Here is a 26,979-nt window from a genome sequence, read left to right on the forward strand (position 1 = left end):
ATGACTGGGACGTCCCCACGGCTGCCACCACCACCCAGGTCCCACCCACCACGGGGCTGGGATGACTGGGACGTCCCCATCACCTGGGGTGACGGGCGCCGGTGTCTCCGGCAGCCCAAACCGACACGGGGCCGGATGCGGATCCACTCCTTGGAGAACGTGGACAAGGCGTTGCAGTTCCTCAAGGAGCAGCGGGTGCACCTGGAGAACGTGGGCTCACACGACATCGTGGACGGCAACCACCGCCTCACCCTCGGCCTCATCTGGACCATCATCCTCCGCTTCCAGGTAGCGGGGTGGGGGTGTCCCCACCCCGGGGACGGCGTCCCCCACCCCGGGAGCCCGCCGTGCGTCAGTGCCCCTTGGCTTTCCCCAGATCCAGGTGATCAAAATCAAGACCGAAGACAATCGGGAGACGCGCTCGGCCAAGGATGCTCTGCTGCTCTGGTGCCAGATGAAGACGGCGGGGTGAGCGGTCACGCCTTCCTCGTGCCGAGCCCGGTGCCGGGATGGACCCCCCCGTGGACGGGGGACGGATCCGGCGCCGTGTGACCCCCACCCTTTCCCCGCAGCTACCCCGAGGTGAACATCCAGAACTTCACCACCAGTTGGAGGGACGGCTTGGCCTTCAACGCGCTCATCCACAAGCACAGGTCCGCCGTGGGGGAGGGCGGGGGGCAACCCGGCCGCCTGGTTCCCTCTGTGGGGCGCGGGGGCCCGAAAGCGCCTGTGCTCCCCTCCGCAGGCCGGACCTCATCGACTTCCACAAGCTGACCAAGTCCAACGCGACCTACAACCTTCAACAAGCCTTCAACACGGCCGAGCAGCAGCTGGGGCTCAGCAAGCTGCTGGACCCCGAGGGTAGGGACAGGGTGGTGGTGGGGGTCTGTCCGTCCATCTGTCCGTCCGTGCGGGGTGGGGTGTCTCCACCCGTCCAGCTAATTGCTCCCGGCTTCCTTTTCCACCTCAACGGATTTTTGGGGGGGGGGCTTGAGGTTGAGGGGAGCAGTCCAGGGTTGGCGATGGGCTTTGCTGGAGCAGGGCTGGTGGTCGGGGGGGGCTCTGGGGGGCTCGGGGACCGATGCGTCACCACCCGCCAGACGTCAACATGGAGGACCCCGACGAGAAGTCCATCATCACCTACGTGGTGTCCTTCTACCACTACTTCTCCAAGATGAAGGCGCTGGCTGTGGAGGGCAAGCGCATCGGGAAGGTGAGTTTTGGCCTGCGCCCCGTGGCTCTGTGGGGTGCCCCATCCTTCGATCCGTGGGGTGCCCCATCCTTCGATCCGTGGGGTGCCCCATCCTTTGGTTGACGGGGTGTCCCATCCTTCGGTCCATGGGGTGTCCCATCCTTTGGTCCATGGGGTGTACCACCCCTGGCTCCATGGGATGTCCCATCCTTTGGTCCATGGGATGCCCCACCCCTGGCTCCATGGGATGTCCCATCCTTCGGTCCATGGGACGTCCCATCCTTCGGTCCATGGGACGTCCCATCCTTCGGTCCATGGGATGTCCCATCCTTTGGTCCATGGGACGTCCCATCCTTTGGTCCATGGGACGTCCCATCCTTCGGTCCATGAGATGTCCATCCTTCGGTCCATGGGATGTCCCATCCTTCGGTCCATGGGATGTCCCATCCTTCGGTCCATGGGATGTCCCCATCCTTCGGTCCATGGGATGTCCCATCCTTCGGTCCATGAGATGTCCCATCCTTCGATCCATGAGATGTCCCATCCTTCGATCCATGGGATGTCCCATCCTTTGGTCCGTGGGATGCCCCATCCTTTGGTCCATGGGATGTCCCATCCTTCGATCCATGGGATGTCCCATCCTTCGATCCATGGGATGTCCCATCCTTCGATCCATGGGATGTCCCATCCTTTGGTCCATGGGATGCCCTGCCCCTGGCTCCATGGGATGTCCCATCCTTTGGTCCGTGGGATGCCCCATCCTTCGGTCCATGGGATGCCCCATCCTTCGATCCATGGGATGCCCCATCCTTCGATCCATGGGATGTCCCATCTTTGATCCGTGGGGTGCCCCATCCTTTGGTCCATGGGGTGCCCCACCTCTGGCTCCATGGGACGTCCCATCCCTCGCTCCGGTGGGGCAGAGCCACGCTGGTCTCTGGAGGGGCTGGGGCAAGCAGGTCGCACCTCAGGCCGCGCCCGGTTGCTCGAGGGGGTTCGGTGGGGCACAGCCCCCAGCCGTACAGCCCACCCACCCCTCTCCCACCAGGTTCTGGATCAGGCCATGGAGATCGAGGCCATCATCGAGCGGTACGAGGCGCTGGCGGCCGAGCTGCTGGCCTGGATCCAGCACACCATCACCATCATCGGCAACCAGAAGTTCGCCAACTCCCTGACCGGGGTGCAGCAGCAGCTCAAGCCTTCACCGCCTTCTGCACCTGGAGAAGCCCGTCAAGTGAGCACCTCCTGGGGTGGGGGGGACAACCATGGGGGAGCGTGGCCCTATCCTGACCTGGTGCTGCCATCCCGCAGGTTCCAGGAGAAGGGGAACCTGGAGGTCCTGCTCTTCACCATCCAGAGCAAGCTACGGGCCAACAACCGCAAGCTCTACGTCCCCAGCGAGGGCAAGAGCATCTCCGACATCAATAAGGTGCTGGTGGGACAGAGGTGACCTCTCCATCCTGGGGGACCCCCAGGGGGGCTGCGGACCCCCTTGGTGAGCCCGCTGTCCCCCCCCCCCTCAGGCCTGGACCTGCCTGGAGAAGGCAGAGCACGAGCGGGAGGTGTCACTGCGCAACGAGCTGATCCGGCAGGAGAAGCTGGAGCTGCTCGCCCAACGTTTCGACCACAAGGCCGTCATGAGGGAGACGTGGCTGAACGAGAACCAGCGCCTGGTCTCGCAGGTGGGACGGGGTAGGGGGGGGCTCGGCGGCGTCCCCCACCCCGGGGTGGGACGCCTGGGTCCTCTACCTGGCTGGGGCAGGGGGTGAGGACCACAGCGTTTGGGTGGTGGGATCTCCTGGCTTGCCTCGTTGGGCTGCCTCGTTGACCCGGGGAGGGGTCCACCCTGCCTGACGGCATCTCTCCCCACCCCAGGACAACTTCGGCTACGACCTGCCGGCGGTGGAGGCCGCCATGAAGAAGCACGAGGCCATTGAGGCCGACATCTCCTCCTACCAAGAGCGCATCCAGGTGGTGGTGGAGCTGGCCCTGGAGATGGAGTCCGAGGGCTACTACGACACCAAGCGCATCAGCGCCCAGAAGGACAACATCCTTCGGCAGTGGGGGCTCTTGACCGAGCTGGTCCGCGCCCGCCGCGCTCGCCTCGAGCAGAACCTGGCCCTGCAGAAGATCTTCCAGGAGATGGTCTACATGATTGACTGGATGGAGGAGATGCAGGTAGAGCCGGGGGACACGGCAGGTACCGGGCATCCCCAGGGAGGATACGGCAGGCAGCTCTGGACCCCGTGGTCTCCTTCCCCTTCCCCAGGTGCTGTTGGTCTCCAAGGATTTGGGGAAGCATCTTCTGGAGGTTGAGGACCTGCTGCAGAAGCACGGGCTGCTGGAGGCTGACATCTCCGCCCAGACTGAGCGGGTGCAGGCGCTCAACGCCGCCGCGCTCAAGTTCTCAGAGCTGGAGGGTAACGTGGGGCGCCGGGAGGGGCACCGCGAGGACCGGGAGATGCTTGGCCTTGGGAGGGGTCGGCCAAGGTCTTCAGGGTGCTGTAGACCATCTCCGCTAAGATCTGGTTCTCTTGGTCCAGGCTACCAACCCTGCGACCCCCAGATCATCTGCAACCGGGTCAACCACGTCCAGACGTGCCTGGAGGAGCTGGGGGAGCTGGCGGGCAAGAGGCGCAAGGAGCTGGAGGACTCCCGCCAGCTCTGGGCCTTCTTCCAGGAGATGGAGGAGGCTGAGCGTGGATCCGCGAGAAGGAGCAGATCCTGGCCGCCAAGACCTGCGGCCGGGACCTGAGCAGCGTCTTGACGCTGACCAACAAGCACAAGAGCATGTTGGGCGAGCTGGGCAGCCGACGGGCGCTGTTGCACCAGACCATGAAGAGGGGCGAGCAGATCTTGGCCAAGAAACGCTTCAGCCCCGGCGGGATCCAGGAGAAGATGCGGGAGGTTCGCCTCCGCTGGAAGAAGCTGGAGGAGGTGACGGGGTTGCACCAACAGCGCTTGCAGGAGGCCCTCAACTTCTTCCAGTTCAGCGCCGAGACGGACGATTTGGTGGCCTGGCTGCAGGACACCTACCGCATCGTCTCCAGCGATGACTTTGGCCATGACGACTATTCCACCCAAGCTCTTCTGCGGAAGCACCGGGCGGTGGTGGAAGAGGTGGAGAAGCACCGGGCGGCCGTGTTGGCCCTCCGGAAGCAGTTGGCTCTTCTGGCGCCCGAGCATCGTCAAGGGGTTGACGTGCAGATCCGGGTGGTGGAGGTGGAGCAGCTCTACGGGGAGGTGGCCGAGGTGGCCGTGCCTGCGGCAGCAGTGGTTGCAGGACGCGTTGGCCGTCTACCGTATGTTCAGCGAGGTCCACGCCTGCGAGGTCTGGGTGGACGAGAAGGAGCAGTGGTTGGAGAGGATGGAGGTGCCGGAGGAGCTGGATGAGGTTGAGGTGGTCCAGCATAGGTGTGTTGGGGGGGGGGGTTGGCAACGGGGCCGGCCGCCTGGGTCCCCTGCCCCATCGTGGACCCCGCCACTCGCATCTCCTCCCCAGGTTTGAGAGCCTGGACCAGGAGATGAACAGCGTCATGGGACGGATCTTGGACGTCAACCAGGTGGTGCAGCAGTTGGTGGATGGGGGCCACCCCAGCTCAGAGGAGGTCCGCTCCTGCCAGGACCACCTCAACAGCAGGTATGGGCATGGGGAGGGGTCCGAGCTGTGGGGCCAAGCCCATCCTGGGGGTCAGCGATGCCCAAGGTGGACCTCATCCTGCTTGGGGGGGCTCCTTGGTGAGGGGAACCAGCCACGGGGCTGCTGGCAGACCCCAATCCTGTGGTTCTTGCAGCCTGGTGGGATGTCCCCATGAGGTCCAGCTCTTTGGTGCAACGGGCCAAGCCCATCCCAAGGGTTGGTGCTGCCCATGGTGGACCTCATCCTGCTTGGGGGCTCCTTGGTGAGGGGAACCAGCCACGGGGCTGCTGGCAGACCCCAATCCTGTGGTTCTTGCAGCCTGGTGGGATGTCCCCATGAGGTCCAGCTCTTTGGTGCAACGGGCCAAGCCCATCCCAAGGGTTGGTGATGCCCAAGCTGGACCTCATCCTGCTTGGGGACCCCTTGATGAAGGGAACCGGCTGCGGGGCTGCTTGTAGACTCCAGCCCGTGGTTCTTGCAGCCTGGTGGGACATCCCCACGGCGTCCAGGTTTTCAGTGCAATGGTCCAAGCCCGCCCCAAGCGTTGGCAACGCCCAAGGGGAACCTCATGCCAGGGCTCCATCCTGGTCTTGTCCCAATTCCGTCCCCATCCTCAGGTGGAACCGGGTGGTGGAGCTGGTGGAGCACAAGAAGGGCCAACTGAGCTCCGTCCTGAAGATCCAGAACTACCTGCTGGAGTGCAGCGAGATGAAGGTGCAGGTGCGGGAGAAGAGAAAAGCCATTGAAGCCACGCAGTCGGGCGGCGGCGACCTGGGCGGCGTGTTGGCCTTGCAACGCCGCCTCTCCACCATGGAGGCGGCTCTGGTGGTCTTGGAACCTCGGTTGGTGGAGCTTCAACGGGAAGGCGAAGCCTTGGCTGCCTCCCACCCCGGGAGAGCCCTGGAGATCCTGCTGCCCTTCGAGCAGATCAGCGAGGAGTGGGAGGCCCTGAAGCGGGCGCTGCAAGGTTGCGAGGACTCCTTGACCGTCGCCGGTCGCTTGCAACAGTTCATCCAAGACTTGGACAACTTCCTCGGTTGGTTAGTCAAGACTCAAGCGGGCCGTCGCCTCCGAGGAGGTGCCGGATAGTTTGACCGAAGCGGAGAGGTTGTTGAACCAGCACGCGGCCCTCAAGGAGGAGATCAATGGCTACGAGGAGGACTATGCCAAGATCCAGGCGGCCAGCGACCTGTTGGCCTTGGAGGAGACCGAGGTCCCCTACCTCTCGTTTGCAGCAATGGTTGCAGAAGCTGGACGCGGGCTGGGGCAAGTTGCTGCAGAGCTGGGAGACACGGCGAGAGGTGCTGGTGCAATCGCACGTCTTCCACCTCTTCCTCCGGGACGTCCAGCAGTGCGAGAGCAGCCTCTACAACCAGGTAGAGACGGGCGGGAGAAGGTCCCGCTCGACCTTACGGTTGAGTTGGGGAGGATGGAGCGAGGAGAAGTGACCAGGGATGGAGAGCCCGCCACCGGCATCTCCTCCGTCCCTTCTCCAGGAGTCCACCCTGGTCCACGCCGAGCTCCCCGGCACGGTGGAAGGGGTGAACAACGCCATCAAGAAGCACAAGGACTTCACCACCACCATGGACCTCAACCTGCAGAAGATCCAACAGACCCTACAAGCCGGCGAGAGCCTCCAGCGTCAAGGCAACCTCTACAGCGACCGCGTGGCCGAGGCGATGGAGGGTCTCCGCGCCAAGTAGGTGCCGGGACGGCATCACCTTGACCCCCGCCCCCTGGCACCCGGGACCGCCCCCCCCGGGGACGATGACGGAGCTGGATTTCCTGGTGTATCCTCACCGCGGCTGGCGGAGGCTGCGCAACCCCGGTGCCTCAGTTTCCCCCTTGCGTTAATTTGCTTTGCGGGAGGGCGGGGTGGGTTAATTAGGTTCTTAATTGGGTGCTGGTGGCGGGGCGGGGGGGGTCACCGGGTGGGCAGCGCTGAGCCGGGCCCCCCTCCCCGCACCCGTAGGAGCCACCGAAATTACCAGCTGGCGCAGGAGTGGATGCAGCGGCTCCAGGACCACCTCGAGCTGCAGCGGTTCCTCCAGGATTGCCGCGAGGTAGCGCCGGGACCCCTGAACCCCCCCCCCAACTGCGACCCTTGACCCCCTCCCCGAATTACCCAGGGTGTGGCGGCAGGGGGGGGGCGGTCCAGGTTTGGGTGCAGAGGGTCCCGACGGGTGCTGGGGTGTGGGCGCGTGGTGGGACCCGGACCCTCGGGATGGGTGCCGCTGGCGTCACCCCCCCCGCCGGCGTCCCCGTCCTTGGTGGGCTCCGAATGACGTCACCCATGGCTTTGGGTGGGGGGGGGGGTGTCCCAAGGGTCCCCAAGGCCCCCTCCCCAAGCTGGACCAGGGGGTCGCGCCCCCCCCCCCCCCCCCCGCCACGGATGCTCCTCAGCATCTCGGGGGGCTTCGCCGATGGACGGGGTGGGAGCCGCGGTGGTCCGTCGCCGGCGCGGTGCCGGCAGGCGGGAGGTTGGCCAGAGCCCGCCGGCTTTCTGGCGCAGATACCGGGAGGCCGGATCCGGCCTCCGCGCTCCGCCCGGCATCTGCTGCAAAGGCTCTGCGGCATCGCGCCAATGCCACCATCATCCTCCTCATCCTCGTTATCCTCCTCGCCCTCCTCATCCTCCTCGCCCTCCTCATCCTCCTCGCCCTCCTCATCCTGCTCGTCCTTCTCATCCTCCTCATCCTCCTCACCTTTCTTGTCCGCCTCATCCTCCTCGTCTTCCTCACCCTTCTCGTCTTCCTCACCCTTCTCATCTTCCTCACCTTTCTCATCCTCCTCACCCCCCTCATCCTCCTCACCCCCCTCATCCTCCTCACCCCCCTCATCCTCCTCACCCCCCTCATCCTCCTCACCCTTCTCACCCCCTTCACCCTTCTCCCCCTTCTCACCCCCCTCCCCCTCCTCATCCTCCTCCCCCCCCTCCCCCCCCTCCCCCTCCTCATCCTCACCCCCCCCAGCGCCCTAGAGGGACCCCGCAGGCCCCAGCGTGGTCCCGCCAGCCCCCCCAAAGGTTGGGGGGGGGGGGATCACCTGGGGAGGGGGGGGGTCGCCAACCTCCCCCCCCCCCCCCCCCTCCGTAGCTGGATGGCTGGATCCAGGAGAAGTGCTGATGGCGGGGGACCCCTCCCGGGACCCCCCCCCCCCGCCCCCCCAAGCCATGGCTCAAGCACCAGGCGTTCATGGCCGAGCTGGCGCAGAATAAAGAGTGGCTGGAGAAGATCGAGAAGGTAGGGGGGGGAAGAGAAAAAAAAAATGAAATAAAATAAGGGGGGTGGGATCTGGGGGGGGGGCGGGGGTCGCATGGAAGCCGGCGGGGAGGGATGAGCCTTAACCGCTTCCTCGCCGGGGCCTGGCGGGGCGTTTGGGGGCGGGGGGGGGGGGGGACGTGGTGGTTGTGGGGCCCCCCCCCCTCCCTGCACCCCCCCTCCTCCCTGCACCCCCCCCTGCACCCCCCCCGCACCCCCCCTTCGTTGCATCCTTCCCTGCTTGCAGCCCTGCTCGCTGCATCCCCCCCCCCCCGCCCCCCCTTCCCCGCTTGCTGCACCCCCCCAGTTCGTTGCATCCTCCCCGGCTGCACCCCCAGTTCGTTGCAAACCCCCCCCCGATTTCGTTGCAACCCCCCCCCAGTTCGTTGCACCCCCCCATTTCGTTGCATCTTCCCCGGCTGCACCCCCAGTTCATTGCAACCCCCCCCCCATTTCGTGGCACCCCCCCCCATTTCGTGGCACCCCCCCCATTTCGTGGCACCCCCCCAGTTCGTTGCACCCCCCCCCCAGTTCGTTGCAACCCCCCCAGTTCGTTGCACCCCCCCCAGTTTGTGGCATCACCCCCATTTCGTGGGACCCCCCCCCATTTCGTGGGACCCCCCCCCATTTCGTGGGACCCCCCCCCAGTTGTGGCACCCCCCCCATTTCGTGGCGCCCCCCCCCCCCATTTCGTTGCACCCTTCCCCGGCTGCACCCCCCTTTCGCTGCGCCCCACTTTTGCTGCATCCTCCCGCCCCCCCCCGCTGCATCGTTCCCCATTGCACCCCCCCATTGCGCCCCCCCCCCGCTGCACCCCCCTTTTGCTGCACCCCCATTTCCCCGCACGCCTCTCTGGCTGCACCCGCCTCCCTTTGCTGCACCCCCCCTTTTGCTGCACCCCCCCTTTGCTGCACCCCCCTTTCTCTGCACCCCCTTTGCTGCACCCCCCTTTCTCTGCATCCCCTTTTGCTGCAACCTCTTTCCCTGCACCCCCTTTTTCTGCCCCCAGCTCTACCCCCTTTGCTGCACCCCCTTCCCTGCCCCCAGCTGCACCCCGCTTTCCCTGCACCCCCCTTTCCCTGCCCCCAGTTGTACCCCCCTTTCCCTGCACCCCCCTTTCCCTGCACCCCCTTTCCCTGCACCCCCTTTTGCACCCCCTTTCCCTGCACCCCCTTTCCCTGCACCCCCTTTCCCTGCACCCCCCTTTCCCTGCCCCCCAGTTGTACCCACATTTTGCAGCACCCCCTTTCCCTGCACCCCCCCTTTCCCTGCCTCCCAGGTGTACCCCCCTTTTGCAGCACCCCCTTTCCCTGCACCCCCTTTCCCTGCCCCCCCAAGCTCCACCCCCTTTCCCTGCACCCCCTTTTGCTTCACCCCCCTTTCCCTGCCCCCCAGCTGCCCCCCCTTTCCCTGCACCCCCTTTCCCTGCCCCCCAGCTGCCCCCCCTTTCCCTGCACCCCCCTTTCCCTGCACCCCCTTTCCCTGCACCCCCCCTTTCCCTGCACCCCCTTTCCCTGCACCCCTCCTTTCCCTGCCCCCAGCTGCACCCCCTTTTTCTGCACCCCCTTTTTCTGCACCCCCTTTTTCTGCACCCCCTTTCCCTGCCCCCCAGCTGCCCCCCCTTTCCCTGCACCCCCTTTCCCTGCCCCCAGCTGTACCCCCTTTTTCTGCACCCCCTTTTTCTGCACCCCCTTTTGCTTCACCCCCCTTTCCCTGCCCCCCAGCTGCCCCCCCTTTCCCTGCACCCCCCTTTCCCTGCACCCCCCCAAGCTGCACCCCCCCTTTCCCTGCACCCCCTTTCCCTGCACCCCCCCTTTCCCTGCCCCCAGCTGCACCCCCTTTTTCTGCACCCCCTTTCCCTGCCCCCCAGCTGCACCCCCTTTTCCCTGCACCCCCTTTCCCTGCACCCCCTTTCCCTGCACCCCCCCAAGCTGCACCCCCCCTTTCCCTGCCCCCAGCTGCACCCCCTTTTTCTGCACCTCCTTTTTCTGCACCCCCTTTTTCTGCACCCCCTTTCCCTGCACCCCCCCTTTCCCTTCCCCCAGCTGCCCCCCCTTTCCCTGCACCCCCTTTCCCTGCACCCCCTTTTGCAGCACCCCCTTTTCTGCACCCCCTTTTCTGCACCCCCTTTCCCTGCCCCCCAAGCTGCACCCCCTCTTTTCTCCCCCTCCCCCCCCCGTACCACCCGCGCCCTTGCACCCCCTCCTTCCCCCAGGGGGCGCTCTCCATGACGCCTGGAGACCCCCACCCCGGTGGCCAAGGCCCTTCCCCCCCTTACCCCAAAAGTGTGTGTGTGTGGGGGGGGGCACACCCCCTCCCCCCCCCATTGACCCCCCCCCTTTTACCCCACCCCAGGAAGGCGAAGAACTGCTCCTCGCCAAACCCGAATTAACGGGCGCCGTCCGGCGCCAACTGGAAGAGTTGCGCCAACGTTGGCTTGAGCTGGAGGCCACCAGCCGGGCCAGGAGCCGGCGGCTAGCGGAAGCCGCCGCCGCCGAGCGCTTGGCCCGCAGCTACGCCGAGATGGAGGCGCGGCTGGGGCGGCTGGAGGAGCAGCTGGAGAGCGCGGGGGCCGGGGGCGACCTCCTCAGCGTCAGCAGGCAGCTCAACCGGCTGCAGGTGGGCGGTGGGGGCTGGGGGGGGGGGCTGCCAGGGCTTGGGGGGCGGCAGGATATGGGGGGCAGCAGGTTAGGGGGTGTTGGGGGGCAGCAGGGCTTGGGGGGCACCAGGTTATGGGGGGATCTTGGGTGTTGGGGGGCACCAGGTTATGGGGAGCACCAGGATATGGGGGGATCTTGGGTGTTGGGGGGCACCAGGTTATGGGGGGCACCAGGATATGGGGGGATCTTGGGTGTTGGGGGGCACCAGGTTATGGGGAGCACCAGGATATGGGGGGACCTTGGGTGTTGGGGGGCACCAGGATATGGGGGGACCTTGGGTGTTGGGGGGGCACCAGGGCTTGGGGGGCACCAGGTTATGGAGGGACCTTGGGTGTTGGGGGGCACCAGGTTATGGGGGACATCAGGTTATGGGGGGGACATGGGGTGTTGGGGGGGCAGCAGGTTATGGGGAGCACCAGGATATGGGGGGATCTTGGGTGTTGGGGGGGCACCAGGTCTTGGGGGGCACCAGGTTATGGAGGGATCTTGGGTCTTGGGGGGCAGCAGGTCTTGGGGGGCACCAGGATATGGAGGGCTCTTGGGTGTTGGGGGGCACCAGGGCTTGGGGGGGCACCAGGATATGGGGGGATCTTGGGTGTTGGGGGGCACCAGGTCTTGGGGGGCACCAGGATATGGAGGGATCTTGGGTGTTGGGGGGGGCAGCAGGTTATGGTGAGCACCAGGATATGGGGGGATCTTGGGTGTTGGGGGGCACCAGGATATGGGGGGCACCAGGTTATGGAGGGACCTTGGGTGTTGGGGGGGCAGCAGGTCTTGGGGAGCACCAGGATATGGGGGGACCTTGGGTGTTGGGGGGCACCAGGTTATGGGGAGCTCCAGGATATAGGGGGATCTTGGGTGTTGGGGGGCACCAGGATATGGAGGGATCTTGGGTGTTGGGGGGCACCAGGTCTTGGGGGGCACCAGGTTATGGAGGGACCTTGGGTGTTGGGGGGGCAGCAGGTCTTGGGGGGCACCAGGATATGGGGGGATCTTGGGTGTTGGGGGGGCAGCAGGTCTTGGGGGGCACCAGGTTATGGAGGGACCTTGGGTGTTGGGGGGGCAGCAGGTGTTGGGGGGCACCAGGATATGGGGGGATCTTGGGTGTTGGGGGGCACCAGGTTATGGGGAGCACCAGGATATGGGGGGATCTTGGGTGTTGGGGGGCACCAGGTTATGGGGAGCACCAGGTTATGGGGAGCACCAGGATATGGGGGGCTCTTGGGTGTTGGGGGGCACCAGGTTATGGGGAGCACCAGGATATGGGGGGATCTTGGGTGTTGGGGGGGGCAGCAGGTCTTGGGGGGCACCAGGATATGGAGGGCTCTTGGGTGTTGGGGGGGCACCAGGTGTTGGGGGGCACCAGGATATGGAGGGATCTTGGGTCTTGGGGGGCAGCAGGTCTTGGGGGGCACCAGGATATGGAGGGCTCTTGGGTCTTGGGGGGCACCAGGGCTTGGGGGGCACCAGGTTATGGAGGGATCTTGGGTGTTGGGGGGGCACCAGGATATGGGGGGATCTTGGGTGTTGGGGGGGCACCAGGTCTTGGGGGGCACCAGAATATGGGGGGATCTTGGGTGTTGGGGGGGCAGCAGGTCTTGGGGAGCACCAGGATATGGGGGGATCTTGGGTGTTGGGGGGCACCAGGTTATGGGGAGCACCAGGATATGGGGGGATCTTGGGTGTTGGGGGGGCAGCAGGTCTTGGGGGGCACCAGGATATGGAGGGCTCTTGGGTCTTGGGGGGCACCAGGGCTTGGGGGGCACCAGGTTATGGAGGGATCTTGGGTGTTGGGGGGTGCACCAGGATATGGGGGGATATTGGGTGTTGGGGGGGCAGCAGGTCTTGGGGGGCACCAGGATATGGGGGGTCCTTGGGTGTTGGGGGGGCACCAGGTGTTGGGGGGCACCAGGATATGGGGGGATCTTGGGTGTTGGGGAGCACCAGGTTATGGGGAGCACCAGGATATGGGGGGTTCTTGGGTGTTGGGGGGGCAGCAGGTCTTGGGGGGCACCAGGTTATGGGGGGGGACATGGGGTGCTGGGGGGCCAGCAGGTGTTGTTGGGGGGACATGGGGTGTTGTTGGGGGGCCATGGGGTGCTGGGGGGCCAGCGGGTGTTGTTGGGGGGACATGGGGTGTTGTTGGGGGGCCATGGGGTGCTGGGGGGCCAGCGGGTGTTGTTGGGGGGCCATGGGGTGTTGTTGGGGGGCCAGCGGGTGTTGTTGGGGGTACATGGGTGTGTTGTTGGGGGGCCATGGGGTGCTGGGGGTCCAGCGGGTGTTGTTGGGGGGCCATGGGGTGCTGGGGGGCCAGCAGGTGTTGTTGGGGGGCCATGGGGTGTTGTTGGGGGGCCATCGGGTGCTGGGGGGCCAGCGGGTGTTGTTGAGGGGCCATGGGGTGTTGTTGGGGGGCCATGGGGTGCTGGGGGGCCAGCAGGTGTTGTTGGGGGACATGGGGTGTTGTTGGGGGGCCATGGGGTGCTGGGGGGCCAGCAGGTGTTGTTGGGGGGCCATGGGGTGTTTTTGAGGGGGCCATGGGGTGCTGGGGGGCCAGCGGGTGTTGTTGGGGGGCCAGCAGGTGTTGTTGGGGGGCCATGGGGTGCTGGGGGGCCAGCGGGTGTTGTTGGGGGGCCATGGGGTGCTGGGGGGCCAGCAGGTGTTGTTGGGGGGCCATGGGGTGCTGGGGGGCCAGCGGGTGTTGTTGGGGGGCCATCAGGTGTTGTTGGGGGGTCATGAGGTATTGTTGGGCGGCCATGGGGTGCTGGGGGGGCCAGCGGGTGTTGTTGGGGGGCCAGCGGGTGTTGTTGGGGGTACATGGGGTGTTGTTGGGGGGCCATGGGGTGCTGGGGGGCCAGCAGGTGTTGTTGGGGGGACATGGGGTATTGTTGGGGGGCCATGGGGTGCTGGGGGGGCCAGCGGGTGTTGTTGGGGGGCCAGCGGGTGTTGTTGGGGGGCCATGGGGTGTTTTTGAGGGACCATGGGGTGCTGGGGGGCCATGGGGTGTTGTTGGGGGGCCATGGGGTGCTGGGGGGCCATGGGGTGTTGTTGGGGGGCCATGGGGTGCTGGGGGGCCAGCAGGTGTTGTTGGGGGACATGGGGTGTTGTTGGGGGGCCATGGGGTGCTGGGGGGCCAGCAGGTGTTGTTGGGGGGGCCATGGGGTGTTTTTGAGGGGCCATGGGGTGCTGGGGGGCCAGCGGGTGTTGTTGGGGGACTAGCAGGTGTTGTTGGGGGGGCCATGGGGTGCTGGGGGGCCAGCGGGTGTTGTTGGGGGGCCATGGGGTGCTGGGGGGCCAGCAGGTGTTGTTGGGGGGACATAGGGTGTTGTTGGGGGGCCAGCGGGTGTTGTTGGGGGTACATGGGGTGTTGTTGGGGGGCCATGGGGTGCTGGGGGGCCAGCGGGTGTTGTTGGGGGGCCAGCAGGTGTTGTTGGGGGGACATGGGGTGCTGGGGGGCCATGGGGTGTTGTTGGGGGGCCAGCGGGTGTTGTTGGGGGGACATGGGGTGCTGGGGGGCCATGGGGTGTTGTTGGGGGGCCATGGGGTGTTGTTGGGGGGCCATGGGGTGCTGGGGGGCCATGGGGTGTTGTTGAGGGGCCATGGGGTGCTGGGGGGCCATGGGGTGTTGTTGGGGAACATGGGGTGTTGTTGGGGGGCCATGGGGTGCTGGGGGGCCAGCGGGTGTTGTTGGGGGGCCAGCAGGTGTTGTTGGGGGGCCAGCGGGTGTTGTTGGGGGGCCATGGGGTGCTGGGGGGCCATCAGGTGTTGTTGGGGGGCCATGGGGTGCTGGGGGGCCAGCGGGTGTTGTTGGGGGGCCATCAGGTGTTGTTGGGGGGGCCGGCGGGTGTTGCTGGGGGGCCGCGGGGCTGAGCCCCACCCGGGTGCCCCCAGACGCTGGAGTCGCAGGTGCAGCAGTGGTACGAGCAGGCGGGCGAGCTGCGGGCGCAGGCGGCGGCGCTGCCGGCGCAGGCGGCGGGCGGGCGGGCGCTGGGGGAGCGGCAGAGCGCGGTGGGCGCCCGCATCGTCCGCCTGCTCGAGCCCCTCAAGGAGCGCCGGAGAATCCTGCTGGCTTCCAAGGAGGTGCACCAGGTCAGCCACGAGCTGGAGGACGAGGTGGTGAGTGCGGGCGTCGGGATCGGGGTCGGGATCGGGGATGGGATTGGGGACGGGGACGGGATCGGTGATGGGGACAGGGATGGGGATGGGGACGGGGATGGGATCAGGGATGGGGTCAGGGATGGGGTCGGGGGTCGGGGTTGGGATTGGGGATGGGATCGGGGTCGGGGACGGGATCGGGGACGGGATCAGGGATGGGGACGGGATCAGGGATGGGGATGGGGTCGGGGATGGGGATGGGGACGGGGATGGGATCGGGGTCAGGGTTGGGATTGGGGATGGGGACAGGGTCGGGGACGGGATCGGGGATGGGATTGGGGATGGGGACGGGGATGGGGTCGGGATCGGGGATGGGATCAGGGACAGGGTCGGGGATGGGATTGGGGATGGGGACGGAATCAGGGATGGGGACAGGGATGGGGATGGGGTCGGGGATGGGATCGGGGATGGGGTCGGGGTTGGGATTGGGGATGGGATCGGGGTCGGGGACGGGATCGGGGATGGGGACGGGATCAGGGATGGGGATGGGGACGGGGATGGGATCGGGGATGGGGACGGGATCAGGGATGGGGACAGGGATGGGGATGGGGACGGGGATGGGATCGGGGATGGGGTCGGGGTTGGGATTGGGGATGGGATCAGGGTCGGGGACAGGATCGGGGATGGGGACAGGGTCGGGGACGGGATCGGGGATGGGATTGGGGATTGGGGATGGGGACGGGGATGGGGTCGGGATCGGGGATGGGATCGGGGATGGGGTTGGGGATGGGGACGGGGTCGGGAATGGGATTGGGGGATGGGGACGGGGACGGGATTGGGGATGAGGACGGGGTCAGGATCAGGGATGGGGACGGGGTTGGGATCAGGAATGGGGACAGGGACGGGATCAGGGTCGGTGACAGGGATGGGGATGGGATTGGGGATGGGGACGGGGTCGGGGACAGGATTGGGGATGGGGACGGGATCAGGGATGGGGACGGGGTCAGGGACGGGATTGGGGATGGGGACAGGGATGGGGATGGGGTCAGGGATGGGATTGGGGATGGGGACGGGGATGGGGACGGGGTCAGGGACGGGATTGGGGATGGGGACGGGGATGGGGACGGGGACGGGATCAGGGTCAGGGACGGGGATGGGGACGGGATTGGGGATGGGGACGGGGTCAGGGTCGGGATGGGGGATGGGATTGGGGATGGGGACGGGATTGGGAATGGGGATGGGATCGGGGATGGGGATGGGGTCGGGGAAGGGGACGGGGTCGGGGACAGGATTGGGGATGGGGACAGGGTCGGGATCAGGGATGGGGACAGGGTCAGGGATGGGATCGGGGATGGGGACGGGGTCAGGATCAGGGATGGGGACGGGGTCAGGGATGGGATTGGGGATGGGGATGGGGTCGGGATCGGGGATGGGGATGGGGACAGGGTCGGGGTCGAGGTCGGGGATGGGGACGGGGTCGGGGATGGGGACGGGATCAGGGATGGGGACGGGGTTGGGGTCGGGATCGGGGATGGGGTCGGGGGCGGGATCGGGGCCGGGATCAGGGCGTGGGTGCCGCCGAGGTCCATCCCGCCGCCCCCTCCCCCAGCTGTGGGTGCAGGACCGCCTGCCCTTGGCCACGCTGAAGGACCACGGCACCAACCTGCAGACGGTCCAGCAGTTCATCAAGAAGAACCAGGTGAGCCCCCGCCCCAGCAAACGCGGGGTGGCGGTGGGGGGGGGCACACACCCCCCCCCCGGTGACCCCTCTCCCCGCCACCCCCCCCCCTCACCTCCGCCCCGCTCCCAGAACCTCCGCCGGGAGATCCAGGTCCACCGGCCTCGCGTGGACGAGGTGTTGGAACGCGCCGGAGCCGTTGCCTCCATTAAAAGCCCCGAAGCCGAAGGGGTCCGACGTCTTCTGGAGCGCTTGGGAACGTTGTGGGGGGGAGCTGCAGGAGCAGGCAGAGCGCCGGCAGCAAAGCCTGGATGCCACCTACCAGCTGGAGCAATACTTCTTCGACGTGGCCGAGGTGGAGGCGTGGTTGGGCGAGCAGGAGCTGCTGCTGATGAGCGAGGAGAAGGGGAAGGTGCCGACGGGGCGGCTTTGGGGGCGAGCGGTTGAGGACCCCCGCCCGCGTCTCACCGCCCCGCCGTCTCTCCCCCCCGCCCCGCCGCCCACCCAAGGATGAGCAGAGCACCCTACAGCTCCTCAAGAAGCACCTCCTGACGGAGCAAACGGTGGAGAACTACGAGGAGACCATCGCCCAGCTCTCCCGCCAGTGCCGTGCTCTTCTTGAGCTTGGCCACCCTCAAAGGTGGGGCGCGACCCCCCTCCGTCGCCCGCCCCAAGCACCCCCACCAATGCCGGGGGGTCTTTGGCGTTCACCGGGCGCTGTGTCCCTTGCCCAGCGAACAGGTCAGCAGGCGGCAGTCGCAGGTTGACCGGCTCTACGTGTCTCTGAAGGACCTGGTGGAGGAGCGCAAGGCCAAGCTGGAGCAGCAATATTGGCTCTACCAGCTCAACCGCGAGGTGGACGAGCTGGAGCATTGGATCGCCGAGAAGGAGGTGGTGGCCGGCTCGCCGGAGCTGGGACAGGACTTTGAGCACGTCACGGTCAGTTGGGGGGATGTGCCGAGGGCGGGGGGGCCCTTGGAGGTCTTGGAGTTGTCCCCATCCTGGGTTGGGGGTCCTGGTGAAGTCCCCGCCCTATGCCAGGGCTCTTGGTGTGGTCCCATGCTGGGGGTCCTGGCACCATCCTGGTCCTGGGCACCATCCATGCTCCATGCCGGGGGTCCTGGTGCCATCCTGGTCTTGGGGCACCACCAATGCTCCATGCCGGGGGTCCTGGGCACCATCCATGCCCCATGCTGGGGGTCCTGGCGCCATCCTGGTCTTGGGGCACCATCAATGCTCCATGCTGGGGGTCCTGGGCACCATCCCTGCCCCATGCTGGGGGTCCTGGCACCATCCTGGTCCTGGCACCATCCATGCCCATGCCGGGGGTCCTGGCACCAGCCTGGTCCTGGGGCACCATCAATGCTCCATGCTGGGGGTCCTGGGCACCATCCCTGCCCCATGCTGGGGGTCCTGGCGCCATCCTGGTCTTGGGGCACCATCCATGCTCCATGCTGGGGGTCCTGGGCACCATCCCTGCCCCATGCCAGGGGTCCTGGCGCCATCCTGGTCCTGGACACCATCCATGCCCATGCCGGGGGTCCTGGCGCCATCCTGGTCTTGGGGCACCACCAATGCTCCATGCCGGGCGTCCTGGGCACCATCCATGCCCCATGCTGGGGGGTCCTGGCACCATCCTGGTCCTGGACACCATCCATGCCCCATGCTGGGGGGTCCTGGCGCCATCCTGGTCTTGGGGCACCACCAATGCTCCATGCTGGGGGTCCTGGGCACCATCCCTGCCCCATGCTGGGGGGTCCTGGGCACCATCCATGCCCCATGCTGGGGGTCCTGGCGCCATCCTGGTCTTGGGGCACCATCCATGCTCCATGCTGGGGGTCCTGGGCACCATCCCTGCCCCATGCTAGGGGTCCTGGCACCATCCTGGTCTTGGGGCACCACCAATGCTCCATGCTGGGGGTCCTGGGCACCATCCCTGCCCCATGTCGGGGGTCCTGGGCACCATCCATGCCCCATGCTGGGGGTCCTGGCACCATCCTGGTCCTGGGCACCACCAATGCTCCATGCCGGGGGTCCTGGGCACCATCCCTGCCCCATGCCGGGGGTCCTGCCCCCATCCCTGCCCGCTGCAGCCTGCACGGCACTGCCCGCCCCTCACCCCTGCCCATCCCTACCCATCCCAGCTGCTCCAGGAGAAATTCCTGGAGTTCGCCAGCGAGACGGGCAGCGTCGGGCAGGAGCGGATCGCCGCCGTCAACCAAATGGTGGACGAGCTGATCGACTACGGGCACGCCGACGCCGCCACCATCGCCGAATGGAAGGACGGGGTGAACGAAGCTTGGGCAGACCTTCTGGAGCTGATGGAGACCCGGGCCCAGATGTTGGCGGCTTCCCACGAGTTGCACAAGTTCTTCAACGATTGCAAAGAGGTTTTGGGGCAAATCGAGGAGAAAAGGCAACGCCTGCCTGAACTGGCAGCCCGTGAGGGCAGGACGTCGGCTGGCGCCTTGCAGCGGGCGTTGGGTGCCTTCGAGCATGACGTGGAGGTGTTGGTGACCCAAGTCCGGCAGCTGCAAGAGGGGGGCGGCCCAGTTGAGGACCCTCTACGCCGGGGGACAACGCCGAGGCCATTGCTGGGCGGGAGCAGGAGGTGCTACGGGCGTGGAAGGAGCTCTTGGCGGCGTGCGAGGAGTGCCGGCTCCACGTGGCCAGCGTCGCCGATAAGATCCGCTTCGTCGGCACCGTGCGAGACCTCCTCGCCTGGATGGACGGCGTCCTCTGCCAGATCGGCGCCGGAGAGAAGCCCAGGTAGCAGGAGCTGCGGGCCGCGCCGAGGTCCCGCGGCCTGTGCCTGCCCCAAGAAGCGTGCCCTGGCCCGGAGCCGGGGATCCGTGTCCTGTCCCATCCCGAGGACCCGTGTCCTATCTGATCCTGAGGACCCACGTCCTGTCCCATCCATGAAACCAAGGAAGTCCTGTCCCGTCTGGAGGACCCGTGTCCTGGCCCATCCCGAGGACCCTGTGTCCCATCCCATCCATGAAGCCAAGGAATTGTGTCCAGTTCCACCTGGAGGATCCATGGCCTGTCCCATCCCGAGGACCTGTGTCCCGTCCCATCCGTAGCACCAAAGACCTGTGTCCTGTCCCATCTGGAGGACGCATGTCCTTTCCAATCCTGAGGACCCATGTTATGTCCCATCCATGGAGCCAAGGACCCCTCTCCTGTCCCATCCCAAAGACCCATGTCTTGTCCCATCCATGAAGCTGAGGAATTGTGTCCTGGCCCATCTGGAGGACCCATGTCCAGTCCCATCATGAGAACCCATGTCCTCTCCCATCCCAAAGATCCATGTCTTGTCCCATCCGTGAAGTTGAGGACTTGTGTTCTGTCCTTTCCGGAGGACCCGTGTCCTGTTCCATCCCGAGGATCTGTGTTCTGTCCCATCCCAAGGATCCATGTCCTGGCCCATCCATGGAGCCAAGGACTGGTGTCCTGTCCCACCTGAAGGATCCATGTCTTGGCCCATCCATGGAGCCGAGGACCACGGTGTCCTGTCCCATCCCAAGGATCCGTGTCCTGGCCCATCCATGGAGCCGAAGACCCGTGTCCTGGCCCATCCCAAGGATCCATGTCCTGGCCTGTCCATGGAGCCGAGGACCCCATGTCCTGTCCCATCTGGAGGATCCATGTCGTGGCCCATCCATGGAGCCAAAGACCCGTGTCCTGTCCCATCTGGAGGATCCATGTCCTGGCCCATCTGGAGGATCCATGTCCTGGCCCATCCATGGAGCTGAGGACCCGTGTCCTGTCCCATCCATGGAGCCAAAGACCCGTGTCCTGGCCCATCCCAAGGATCCATGTCCTGGCCCATCCCAAGGATCCATGTCCTGGCCCCTCCATGGAGCTGAGGACCCGTGTCCTGTCCCATCTGGAGGATCCATGTCCTGGCCCATCCATGGAGCTGAGGACCCGTGTCCTGTCCCATCTGGAGGATCCATGTCCTGGCCCATCCATGGAGCTGAGGACCCGTGTCCTGTCCCATCTGGAGGATCCATGTCCTGGCCCATCCATGGAGCCGAGGACCCCGTGTCCTGGCCCATCCCAAGGATCCATGTCCTGGCCCATCCCAAGGACCCATCTCCTGTCCCATCCCGGTGGGGGGGCATCCCCCTCCCCTCCCGCCCTCCCAGCCCCCATCCCCACTCGTAGGGACGTCTCCTCGGTGGAGCTGCTGATGAACGACCACCAAGGTCTCAAGAGCGAGATCGAAGCCCGGGGCAAGAGCATCGCCGCCTGCCTGGAGCTGGGCAAGACCCTCATCCTCAGCAAGAGCCCGGCGGCCGACGAGGTGCCCGGGGGGGTGGGCGACAGTGGCGGGGGGCTGCAACTGTTTGGGGGGTCCCAACCCACCTCCCCCATCCCTGCAGATCAAAGCCCACGTGGAAAAGCTGCTTGCGAAGAAGAAGGAGATGATGGAGAAGTGGGACAAGCACTGGGAATGGCTGCAGCAGAGTGAGTCCCACCTTGGGGCGGTGTTAATTTGGGGAGGGGGGGGGTCGGGGATGGCGCCGCCACGAGCGCGTCCTTCCGTCCGCCCGCCCCCGTCCGTCTGTCCGGCAGTGCTGGAGGTGCACCAGTTCGCCCAGGAGGCGGTGGTGGCCGACGCTTGGCTGACGGCCCAGGAGCCCCTGCTGAAGAGCCAGGAGCTGGGCAGCAGCGTGGACGAGGTGGAGCAGCTGATCCGGCGGCACGAGGCGTTCCGGAAGGCGGCCGCCGCTTGGGAGGAGAGGTTCAGCTCCCTGAGACGGCTCACCACGGTACGGGCACCTTGGGGGGGCTGATGTCACCCCCCGGCCTGTCCCCCGCCCGGGGCCACTGCAGCCGCTGGCTCAGCATCCCTGTACCCATCTCCGTCTCCACCTCCGTCTCCATCTCCACCTCCATCTCCACCTCCGTCTCCGTCTCCACCTCCGTCTCCACCTCTATCTCCATCTCCACCTCCATGTCCACCTCTATCTCCATCTCCACCTCCATGTCCACCTCCATCTCCATCTCCACCTCCATCTCCATCTCCACCTCCATCTCCATCTCCACCTCCGTCTCCATCCTTGTCCCCATCCCCGTGCCCATTCCATCCCTGTCTCCCTCCCCATGTCCAACCCTATCACTGTCCTCATCCTCATCTCCAACTCCACCTCCACCTCCATCTCCATCCTCTCCATCCCATCCCTGTCTCCACCCCATGTCCAACCCTATCCCTATCTCTATCCCTGTCCTCATCTCCACCTCCATCTCCATCTCCACCACCTCCATCTCCATCTCCATCACCTCCACCTCCGTCTCCATCACCTCCATCTCCACTACCTCCATCTCCATCCTTGTCCCCATCCCTGTCCCCATTCCATCCCTGTCTCCATCTCCATGTCCAACCCTATTTCCGTCCTCATCCTCATCTCCGTCTCCACCTCCGTCTCCACCTCCATCTCCATCCTTGTCTCCATCCCATCCCTGTCTCCATCCCCATGTCCAACCCTATCCCCATCTCTATCCGCGTCCTCATCCCCACCTCCATCCCCACCTCCATCCCCACCCCACCGCACCCCATCCCTGCAGATCGAGAAGCTGAAGGCGGAGCAGAACAAGCAGCCGCCGACGCCGCTCCTGAGCCGCAAATTTTTGGGGGAACCCCCGGGGGGGGCAACACCGTCGCCGGGTGGGCCTGAGCGCCCCGAAAGCCGCCGGCTGGAGCCCCGCGTCGCCTACGTGCGCCATGAGCTCCGTCCTGAGCGCCTACAGCCCAAACTTGACCATGTCCAAGGACCTCCCGGGGATGGGGGTCCCGGGGGGGAGCCGCCCCCGCCTGCCACCACCGGTGAGACCCCGGTGCCCCCCAAAACTGATGAGCCCGAGGAGGGGAGGACGGGGCTGCTGGAACGGCGCCGGGAGCGGCGAGAGCGCCGGCTGGAGCGGCAGGAATCCAGCGAGCCGGAGCCGCCGCGGCACGACGGCAAGGGCGGCGGGTGAGCGTGGGGATGGGGACGCCGGTGTCACCGTCAGGTGGCTGGGACCGACGTGACACCCCCCCCCCCCCCCCAAATCTCTGCCCACAGCAAAGCCACGCTGGCCGACATTGTGGAGCAGCTGCAGGAGAAGGAGGCGGGTGGCCCCTTGCCAGCTACGGTGAGCCCTTGGTGTCCCCTTGGTGTCCCCTTGGCATCACATTGGCGTCCCCTCCACATGCCCTTGGCTTCCTCTCGGCGTCCCCTTCGTGTCCCCTTGATGTCCCCTCGGTGTCCCCTTGGTATCACCTTGGCATCTCCTTGATGTCTCCTTGCCTTCAACATGGAGTCCGCTCGGTATCCCCTCATCATGTCCTTGGCATGACATTGGTGTCCCCTTGACCTCCCCTTGACATCCCCTTGATGTCCCCTTGGCATCCCCTTGGTATCACCTTGGCGTCTCCTCGATGTCTCCTTGCCTTCAACGTGGTGTCCCCTCGGTGTCCCCTCATGATCTCCTTGGCATGACATTGGTGTCCCCTTGGCCTTCCCTCAGCATTCCCTTGATGTCCCCTTGGTGTCCCCTTGGTATCACCTTGGCGTCCCCTCGGCGTCTCCTTGGCATCACTTTGGTGTCTGTCCCCTTGGCCTCCCCTTGGTGTCCCCTTGGTGTCCCCTTGGTGTCCCCTTGATGTCCCCTTGATGTCCCCTTCGTGTCCCCTTGGTACCACCTTGGCATCTCCTCGATGTCTCCTTGCCTTCAACATGGTCTCCCCTCGGCGTCCCCTCATCATCTCCTTGGCATGACATTGGTGTCCCCTCGACGTCCCCTCGACGTCCCCTTGGTGTCCCCTCGGTGTCCCCACCTTGGGGGGCCGCCGGGAGCCACATCCCAACACCCATCGCCCCCCCCCCCCAGCCCCGGGAGCGGGAGTCCCCCGCCCGCCTGCCCACCGGCCCGGAGGTGCTGCCGGAGAGGATGCCGCGCCCCGACCGGCCCCGCGCCCGTGACCGCCCCAAACCTCGCCGACGTCCGCGACCCAAAGACCCCGCCCAGGGCCCGGGGGAGACGCGGAGGTCGCGGTCGGCCCCGGCGCAAGGCAGCGCCCCTCCGCCCCCACCGCCCCCCACCCACACGGTGCACCACGAGGGCTTCCTCTTCCGCAAGCACGAGCTCGACGGACCCAACAAGAAGGCATCGAACAGGTTGGGGGGGGTCAACGGAGGGGGCAGGTGGGATGGGGGGGAGCCTGTGCAGGAAGGGGGTGCACCAAGGGTTGGGGGTCCATCAATGGAGAGCGTTCACCATGACTTGGGGGCTCAATCATGCACTAGGGTTTGGAGATCCATCAGTGGTGAAGGTTCACCAGGGTCTGGAGGTCCATCAATGGAGAGGGTGCACCAGGGTTTGGGGTGTCCATGAATGGAGAGGGTGCACCAGGGTCTGGAGGTCCATCAATGGAGAGGGTGCACCAGGGTCTGGAGGTCCATCAATGGAGAGAGGGTTCACCAGGGTTTGGGCTGTCCATGAATGGAGAGGGTGCACCAGGGTCTGGAGGTCCATCAATGGAGAGAGGGTTCACCAGGGTTTGGGGTGTCCATGAATGGATAGGGTTCACTAGAGCTTGGAGGTCCATGAATGGAGAGGGTTCTTCAAGGTTTGGGGGTCCATCAATGGAGAGGATGCACCAGGGTCAATCAATGGACATCATGCACCAGGGTTTGAGGTGTCCATCAATGGAGAGGGGTCACCAGGGTTTGGAGGTCCATGAATGGAAAGGGGTCACCAGGGTTTGGAGGTCCATGAATGGAAAGGGTTCTCCAAGGTTTGGAGGACCATGAATGGAGAGGGTTCTTCAGGGTTTGGAGGTCCATGAATGAAGATGGTTCTTCAAGGTTCGGAGGTCCATGAATGGAGAGGGTTCTTCAGGGTTTGGAGGTCCATCAATGGAGAGGATGCACCAGGGACAATCAATGGACATCATGCACCAGGGTTCGAGGTGTCCATCAATGGAGAGGGGTCACCAGGGTTTGGCGATCCATCAATGGAGAGGGTTCTTCAAGGTTCGGAGGACCATGAATGGAGAGGGTTCTCTAAGGTTTGGAGATCCATCACTGGTGACGGTTCACCAGAGCTTGGAGGTTCATGAATGGAGAGGGTTCTCCAAGGTTTGAAGGTCCATCAATGGAGAGGGTTCACCAGAGCTGGGAGGTCCATGAACAGAGAGGGTTCTCCAAGGTTTGAAGGTCCATCAATGGAGAGGGTGCACCAAAGCTTGGAGGTCCATGAACAGAGAGTGTTCTCCAAGGCTTGGAGGTCCATCAATGGTGAGGGTGCACCAGGGTTTGGGGTGTCCATCAGCGGAGAGGGTGCACCAGGCCTCGGGCAGTCCATACACCACAAAGCAGCGCTGGCCACCCCACCGGTGCCACCACCCCCGCCATGTCCCCCCCTTGAGCAGGTCCTGGGTGAACCTCTACTGCGTCCTGAGCAAGGGCGACCTGGGCTTCTACAAGGACGCCAAGGGCCAAGCGGCGGGCAGCACCCACGGGGGTGAACCTCTCCTCAACCTCCACCACTCCACCAGCGAGGTGGCCAGCGACTACAAGAAGAAGAAGAACGTCTTCAAGCTCAAGTACGTCGGGGTGCTCACGGGGTGGGGTGGGGTGGGTGGGGTGTCCCCCAAATTCTTGGTGTTGGGTGGGGGGGGCGTTTGAGTAGGTGCTTCTCTTGTAGGACCAGTGATGGGAGCGAGTTCCTCCTGCAAGCCAAGGATGAGGTAGGGATCTACGGGGTTGGGGGGGGGAGGCGGGGAGGTTTTGGGGGACCTGATGATGGTTTGGGGGGACCTGATGGTGGTTTTGGGCACCTCATGATGGTTTTGGGGGATCTGATGGTTTTGGGGGGACATGATGATGGTTTGCAGGCACCTGATGATGGTTTTGGGGGATCTGATGATGGTTTTAGGCACCTGATGATGGTTTTGGGGGACGTGTTGATGGTTTTTGGGCACCTGATGGTGGTTTTGGGGGACCCGATGATGGTTTTGGGCACCTGGTGATGGTTTTGGGGAACATGTTGATGGTTTGGGGGGGACCTGATGATGGTTTTGGGCACCAGATTGATGGTTTGAGGGCACCTGATGATGGTTTTGGGGAGCATGTTGATGGTTTTGGGGGACCTGATGATGGTTTTGGGCACCTCATGACGGTTTTGGGGGACGTGTTGATGGTTTTTGGGGGACCTGATGACGGGTTTAGGCACCTGATGATGGTTTTGGGGGACCTGATGATGGTTTTGGGCACCTCATGATGGTTTGGGGGCACCTGATGATGGTTTTGGGGAACATGTGATGGTTTTGGGGGACCTGATGACAGGTTTAGGCACCTGATGACAGTTTTGGGGGACCTGATGATGGTATTGGGCACCTCATGATGGTTTTGGGGGATCTGATGATGGTTTTTGGTGGATCTGATGACAGTATTTGGGGGATCTGATGACGGGTTTAGGCACCTGATGACAGTTTTGGGGGACCTGATGATGGTTTTGGGCACCTCATGATGGTTTTGGGCGCCTCATGATGGTTTGGGGGCACCTGATGATGGTTATGGGGAACATGATGATGGTTTTGGGGGACCTGATGACAGGTTTAGGCACCTGATGACAGTTTTTGGGGGACCTGATGATGGTTTTGGGCACCTCATGATGGTTTTTGGGGGATCTGATGATGGTTTTGGGGGATCTGATGACAGTTTTGGGGGATCTGATGACGGGTTTAGGCACCTGATGACAGTTATTGGGGGACCTGATGATGGTTTTGGGCACCTCATGATGGTTTTGGGGGACATGTTGATGGTTTTGGGGGACCTGATGATAATTTTGGGCACCTGATGATGGTTTGGGGCGCCTCATGATGGTTTGGGGACACCTGATGATGGTTTTGGGGGATCTGATGATGGTTTTGGGCACCTGATGATGGTTTTGGGGGACCTGATGATGTTTTTTTTTGGGGTGCCCCGCAGGAGGACATGCGGGGGTGGCTGAGGGCGCTGGCCGCCTGCGCCCAGGAGCACGCCGAGGTGGCCCGCTGGAGCCAAGCTCTTCTCACCACCTCCTCCACCGACGAGGGCCTCCCCCGGCGGGAGGGTGACCGGCGCTCCAGCACCTCGGGGAGACGGAAAGTGACCCCCCACACACGCCCACCCCCGTTTTTGGGGACCCCCCACCCCACCCCACCCATCGGGGTGGTGGTGGGACCCAGCTCAGATATGGACCCACCCACAGGGGCTCCGTGGTGGGGAGGTGGTTTTGGGGGACCCCTCTTTGCGCCCCATGGGTTGGGGGGGGGCGGACTATGTGTGGGGATAGGGGGGCAGCGTGGGGATGGGGTGCTGCCCCCCCAAATCCTGGGGTCCCTCCCCAAATCCTGGGTGCCCCCCCCCAAATCCTGGCTGCCCTCTAATACCGTTGTACCCCAAATCCAGGGTGTCCCTTGA

General features: G+C 65.1%; 1 protein-coding gene across 1 annotated transcript; it reads left to right on the forward strand.

Moving 5' to 3' along the window:
- On the forward strand, positions 1 to 26,979 carry SPTBN4 (spectrin beta, non-erythrocytic 4). Its single transcript, XM_075727307.1, is given in 42 exon segments — positions 1 to 288; positions 377 to 468; positions 573 to 653; positions 746 to 861; positions 1,101 to 1,213; positions 2,241 to 2,382; positions 2,385 to 2,408; positions 2,411 to 2,426; positions 2,504 to 2,621; positions 2,716 to 2,874; positions 3,068 to 3,370; positions 3,462 to 3,612; positions 3,736 to 3,888; positions 3,891 to 4,450; positions 4,452 to 4,606; positions 4,695 to 4,832; positions 5,450 to 5,888; positions 5,890 to 6,047; positions 6,049 to 6,208; positions 6,329 to 6,531; positions 6,805 to 6,895; positions 7,928 to 8,074; positions 10,448 to 10,711; positions 14,641 to 14,865; positions 16,454 to 16,543; positions 16,655 to 16,795; positions 16,797 to 16,934; positions 17,032 to 17,162; positions 17,257 to 17,461; positions 18,667 to 19,062; positions 19,064 to 19,093; positions 19,095 to 19,291; positions 20,693 to 20,831; positions 20,911 to 20,995; positions 21,104 to 21,300; positions 22,097 to 22,503; positions 22,594 to 22,668; positions 23,392 to 23,688; positions 24,945 to 25,118; positions 25,220 to 25,262; positions 26,506 to 26,664; positions 26,968 to 26,979. Coding segments are annotated over 42 exon segments (7,212 nt in total).

This window comes from Pelecanus crispus (assembly GCF_030463565.1).
Source record: "Pelecanus crispus isolate bPelCri1 chromosome 30 unlocalized genomic scaffold, bPelCri1.pri SUPER_30_unloc_6, whole genome shotgun sequence".
NCBI classification, from domain to species: domain Eukaryota; kingdom Metazoa; phylum Chordata; class Aves; order Pelecaniformes; family Pelecanidae; genus Pelecanus; species Pelecanus crispus.